Here is a 6367-nt window from a genome sequence, read left to right on the forward strand (position 1 = left end):
TCTGGATCAGGTCCATCAGTTATTTCCTGCATTGCTGTCGCTCATTCTGGAACACTAAACGCATTTCCTAACTAATATCCTTCAACAGCATGCTTCTAGAGCCTGCTCCTTTGGCAAAAGAATGCTAACCGATGAAGCTAAACATATTTCTCACAAGGACAGGTTATAGAAGATTCTTTGGTAGCAAAGAAGATAACTGTTTAGTTATTAATTTGATAAGTTGACCCTAAGAATATGCTGTGGGAAATTAATTCAGAATCATAAACATTAAAATATTGTTGAGGAGTTCTACCATAGTAACTGCCCATTAACTTCTCATTATTTCAGATGTGAGGGTTCTGGTGGTATTGTCTCATCTCATTATTCCTGAGAGAAAGGATTCTTTGCAGTATTTGACACACGTACAAACACATCAGTTTTGTCAGTTCTCTCATTACAAACATTTATCTAGCTCTGCTGCTTTTCTTGATTCAGAAGCCCACAGCAAAGCATATGCCTATCATTATGGCCGTGCCAAAGCTTGTTTGACAACCACCACCAGAGGAACTCATCTGAGACTGAATGGTTACGGATTTGTCCCAGTGAAGTTTCCATGGCACTTCTTATTTTGTTGTCTCATTAGGTAACCACAAAGGAAAGCTGACTTGGCAAAAATATAAGGAGCTAATAACATACTCTCTCTGTTAAAATCCAAAATTTAATAAATTACTTTTCAGGTTCCTCATTTGTTTGCTCTATATAAATTTCAGTTAAAAAAAGAAATAGGGAACTTGCTAGAGTAAAAAGGCCCATTATTTTAGAAGAAATTTTCCAAAACGAATGTAGGCCTAATATGTGATCCCCAGCGAGACATAAGGAACCCTAAAAGCTGTCACTGTCTACCAAGTACTTTTAAACACAATTTTGTGCCAAACATCTTCCCCTGTGCTGGAGAGTGACTGTTACTCTGTCACACTGGGAGGATAACAAGCATCTTACCCTTAAATTATGTGAATTTACATAAACTTAACATATGGAAAACACGTTTTGGCTGTGCCATGCCACGGACAGCTTCAGACCAGGAACAGCTGGGCATTGCAAAGCTTGTGACCTGAATCTCTCCAAGAAGGGGCATTTGACCTGTATGTCCACTCCCTGTATTGGCACCATGTGTTTGTCTTTTCTCTCATTCGTGTGTAGGAAAGAAAATAATGACAAGAATTCTAAAAACCAAACCAAACAGAACAAAAACAACAAACCAAACCAATAGGCCTGCAGCAGTCCGAAGAAGCTAGGGATTTTAAAGGTGTTTACCATGAGCAGCCAGATCCCCATGTGCCGAGCTTCACTTGACCAGGGCGATGAAGCTGGGTCGGGCCCGCCGCCGCCTCAGCAGATGTTTGGATGGAGGCGGTGCAGAAGGGCCTGACGCTCTCCGGCAGGGGGAAAGCCCGGGGCACCAGTGAATGAAACCGACGCAGTGGGACCGTCCCTGCGTGACCCAGTGTTAACGTGTTTATTTCACGCTGCAGTCGCGGGTCGCTTTACAGAAACATCTCATGCTGGAGCCCCGCAAAGGGCCGAGAACGAGGAGAGGAACACTTGTATTCAAACAGAACTATTAAATAACCTGTACACAAACCGTTCGTCTTTTCCCCTGAAACCATAGAGGGCCGGGCCCCGGCACGGCCAGACCGACTCTGCCACCCCACCTCCGGGCGCCCACAAGCCCGGACCCCCGAGGCGGCGGCGGCCTTGTCCCGCCCCAACAGCCGAGGCCTCCCCTCAGACGCTCCCAAGGATGGCAAGGGTGGGGAAAGCGCCTGTCCCGGGACAAGGACGCGCGGCAGCAGCCCCAGGGTCCTGAGAGCATCCAGTCCTACCCGCGCCTGCTCCCGGAGCCGCCTCTAGAATTGCTCCCACTCGCCAGGTGCGACGAGAGTCCGAGAGCCGGCCGCTCTGCCACCGCTGCGGAGGGCCCTGATCCTGGGGCCGCGGCGCGGCTCAGCTCGGCCCGCAGGTGCAGCGGCCGCCGCCTGGCCGCGACGGGTCCCGTCTCGGCGGTCACAGGTCGCGGCCGTCCTCCCGCTTGACGCCGTCCGCCGCTGCCTTCAGCTTCTTGTTCTGGTGGGTCTTGACGTGCTTGGCCAGGTGGTCGCTGCGCATGAAGCGCTTCCCACACTCGGGGCAGACGAAGCGCTTCTCGCCCGTGTGAGTCCGCAGGTGCCGCTGCAGCTCGTCGGAGCGGGTGAAGCTCTTCCCGCAGAAGAGCCAGTTGCAGACGAAGGGCCGTTCGCCCGTGTGCCAGCGCAGGTGCGCCTTCAGGTGCGAGGTCTTGCCATACACTTTGCCGCAGCCGGGGATGTGGCAGATGTGCTGCTTCTTCTTGCCCGGCTCCGCCTCCGGGGCGCTGCCCGCGGCCGACTGGCAGTTGGGGCAGCGGCAGCGGCGGCACCTCCTGGCCGTGGCCGCCAGGGGAGACTTGGTCTGCAGCAGGGCGGCGATCTGCGTCTGATACTGGGCGAAGTCCGAATGGCCCAGCACCAGGCTCCGTGGCAGCGCCGCGGCCGCGGGGAAGCGGTGGCCGCAGCTGCCCGGGGCACCGGCCTGCTGGATGCTCCACCAGGGGATGTCCTCGGGTTGTGGGTTGGGCGACAGCTGTCGGCAGGGCTGAGTGGGTGGCAGTAGGTTGGAGTAGCCGGGCGGCAGGGCGGCCTGAGTGGCGTAGGGGACGTAGGCAGGGGGGCAGCTGGACGGCAGGGCGGCCATGGAGGAGGGCAGCATCTTGACAGGAGAAAACTCGTAGGGGTAGGAGGGGTCTGCCGGAGGGGTGAGGGGCAGTTCGTGCGCCCCCCCGAAGGAGGGCTGCAGGTGGTTCTTCTGAGGGGTCAGCCCTAGGCTGGGGTGCGGCGGTGGCAGCCCCCCCGGGGAGTGTGCCGGCATCTCGCCGCTCCACGGGTGGAAGATCCTGGATGGGGATCCCAGCGTCGGGTCGTAGGACACCTGCAGGAAATCCGAGGGCGCTGCGCCGGGCTGTCCGATCCGGCTACAGGTGGCGGCCAGAAGAGCGAGGGGCGAGTGCTTGGCCAAATCTGGGGAGGCGCTGGGGGTGCGATCCTGCGTGGGAGCGGGAAGGGAGGGAGGATGGAGAGCGCGTTACTCACCGCGCGCCGCTGCCGCCCCGCGGGAAACTTCCTGCACCTCTGCCCGCGCGCTGCCGGAGGTGCCCCGCCGGTCCCGCACGGCCCGCAAAACTTCCCCGCAACAGCGCGCGCCCGGTGGGCAGGACGCCTCCTCCCCGACCGGTCCCGCCTGCGGCCGCTGCCGACGACCCCGCCGCCGCTCCTGGGCTGGGGGCGCCAAGGAAGCGGCCGCTGCGGCAGCCCAAGCCCGGCGCCTCTCCCTCCAGCCCCACAGCCCCGGGACGTTGCCTGTGGTTACCGCAGGGCTGCCGGCGGGAGAGGGAAGTTGCCGGCCCAAAGAGCCCTTGCCCGGTCTCTTCACCCTCGCGGAGGTCCCTGCCTAACTCTCCCGGGAGGGAGGCGGCAGGGGCCGGCGGCCCCGTGCAACGTGGGTCACACCCGTGGGACGCGGCGCGATTCGCCCCAGCCCCCGCCTCGGGTACTGACCTGGAGGAAAGCCTGGAGGGAATCGTTCCGGAGGACTGCCACCGCGGCCATGGCTACTGCGCCCGGGGCAAGGGGAAGGCGCCGGGGCACCGCCGAAGCATGTGGACGCCGAGGGGAAGACGAGAAGCTGCCCAGTTTTCTTCTCTCTCTCTCTCTCCCTCTCTCCTCTCTGATCTCTTCGCCTCCGTGTCTGTCCCACCCCCCCGCGCTGCGCGATCTCCGCGGACTGTCTGACTGCACCAGGATCACCTCCAAGAATTTGATAAGGACTTTGCTGGGCCGCCAGCCAGTCAGAGGGAAGATTTATGGCTTTGAAGTTTGCCGCTACCCAATCATCAAAGAATAGCGGCTCTTTCAGAAGCGAAAGCAAATCCTTTGAATCCACAAAGCTCCTATGGTGTGTTTGTTGGTCTGGATAAAAGAACTGATTATTAGGGGGGATGGGAAGGGAGGAGATAAAGGCGGGACAATTAATGAAGTAATCACTATGTGGGAAATGTATATACACAAATAATTGGATTTTCTTGATCAAAGGACCCCTTACCGCCTGGAGACCCTCGCATTGGATGTGCAAGACACTGGATCCCACCATCCCTCTTTTTTTTTTTTTCCTTCTGCAATTAAGGATTTGTGGCAGAACCCTCAAGTGACAATGCGTCTTTGTTATCTTCCGAGAAATCTGCCTCCGGATTCCGCTGATAGTGTTTAATGACTCAAAGTAACAGGAGCACAGCGAGTTCACCTGACCGGGGCTGGTCGATCCCAGTCGTAAAACTTCCCTAGAGTAACTGTCGGTGGATCCTCCCTGCTCCCTCCTTCCGCCCGCCCTTCCCCCGAGGCTGAGGGAGATGCCCTCGGTATGACACCGCAAACAACCGCACATTTTCCCTTCTGGTAGCCGGGTTGGTTTCGCTTGGCTCAGTCGGCTAACACTAACCCTGAATTATCTGGAGCCTCCGGCTGGCGCGGGGCCAGGCCAGTAGCCTAGAGAGGCTCGGAGGAGGGACGGCGGGGTGCCATCGGCAGCAAGCACTCCTCCCGCAGACATACACACCGACAAACCGCCTAGCTGAGAAATCGAACGGAAAAGTTTCCCCTTTCCTGGCGGGAGCCGGGTGTAAAAGACGTGATTTCTTTAAATGCAGATAGGAGCCTGGAGCCTCTCTTGATACAATTGTTTCTGGAGGCGGAATGTGTACCCGCGGCAGGCGACTGTGATCGGCGGCTCTGCGGAGCTGGGCTGGCCTGGGCCTGGGCCTGGGCCTGGGCCTGGGCCTGGCCTGGGCTGGGGGCAAGTCAGGAGGACTCCTTGGGTGTCCGGGTCTCTGCCTCCATCCTCTCACCTACCTCCTGCCAAAATGCCAAGCTCGGGCTCGAGGGCTCTGCTCCTTCAGCCCTCACCTTTCGGCCTCTGTATGTATATATGTAGGTATGTGTGTGCGTATGAAGAATATAACCCATTTTTCTCAAAACCATGCGCGAGGCCATTTCCCCCGTAACCAACACCAGGCCCATCTGGGTCACAGCTTAACTCCACAGCCTGCTGCCGCGCTCGCTGTTCTGCAGAGCTGGCGGGACCCCTCGCACCGCGCCGCCCTGCAAGGGGCAGGCGGGGCCCCGGGCTCCTCCACGGGGCAGCTCAGCACCACGCACCGCCGGGGGGCCTGGAAGCGCGCTCCCCTCCTTGTCACTTCGCCATCTGTTCTAGGCCACCTCAAAAGTGTAAGCCGGCCTGTTTGGCCAGGTACCAAATGAGGACGTTCAGCAATATCTTGGGGGGTGGGGGTGGGGGTGGGGCGGGGAGTGTCCTTTCGGGCAGATGCCGGCTGGCTCTGGTCCTCGGAGCTGTTTGCCCAGGTAACTCGATCCTCCCAGCAGTCGGTGGGTTCAATTGTATTCACACCGCCACTGAAGCCTCTTTAAACGCCAGCACACAGAGATCTTTATCTGGTTTTCCTGTGGAAACAATCACTGTCCGCTCAGACTTTCAAGAGTCGTAGGGCTTGAATTAGACCGGTTTCTTTGAAGGGATTAAAGCGCCAAGTCCTCTCCCACGGCTCCATATTGAGTCCTGGGGAGAAGTAAAAGCTCGACCTCGTGTAACACTGATCCCCTACGCAGCAGCCACTTCAAGCTCTTTCTCTATGCCAGGTAACCGCCAGGTAACCGTTTCAGGTTGGTTACAGGGACATAAGCCCCCACACACCGCACACTGGGCCCGCAGCCCAGCAGCAGCAAGTGTGAGGGCGGCGGAGTTCCCCATCTGTCTGCGAAGGCACAGGGTCCCCGTGCAGGGTCGGGCACCTCCACTCACCGCGTACAAACACCACCCCAGCACCGCCGGTGCGAGATCCGCCGGAGGCCGCGCCACGTCCACACGCGGTATGGTGGGAGATGGGACACTGCGGTGAGCCCCGGCCGCGGCGGGAAGGCGCGCGCACACTCGCTCACCACCCATAGCGATGGGGTGCTGCGGGTTCACTGGCCAGGTTTTAATCACGCCACTGGAGCTGCGCCGGAGCATGAGCACACTCGCCTTCCCCTCGTGTCCGAGCTGCAGCGGGGGCAGAGGAGCCGAGGGACGACCTCAGTGGGGGTTCCCCGACCCGCGCCTCTGCTCCCTGGAGAACCAATAACCGGCCAGACAAGCAAAACGGCAATGCTCACTATTGTGTCATCTCTGAATTTCTACATCCCCACACTTCTGCCAATCTTGAACTCCTACGAAGTGCCAAATTTAATTCCTACCTCCATTTTTT

At 58.3% G+C, this 6367-nt stretch overlaps 1 protein-coding gene across 1 annotated transcript; it reads right to left on the reverse strand.

The window, feature by feature from the left end:
* Positions 1 to 2043: 2043 nt before the first annotated feature.
* On the reverse strand, positions 2044 to 5096 carry SP5 (Sp5 transcription factor). The gene is given in 5 exon segments (XM_054381222.1): positions 2044 to 3096; positions 3609 to 3757; positions 3760 to 3813; positions 3816 to 4032; positions 4956 to 5096. Coding segments are annotated over 5 exon segments (1614 nt in total).
* Between the last annotated feature and the right edge of the window lie 1271 nt (positions 5097 to 6367).

Source organism: Indicator indicator, chromosome 5 (genome assembly GCF_027791375.1).
Source record: "Indicator indicator isolate 239-I01 chromosome 5, UM_Iind_1.1, whole genome shotgun sequence".
Taxonomy (NCBI): Eukaryota; Metazoa; Chordata; class Aves; order Piciformes; family Indicatoridae; genus Indicator; species Indicator indicator.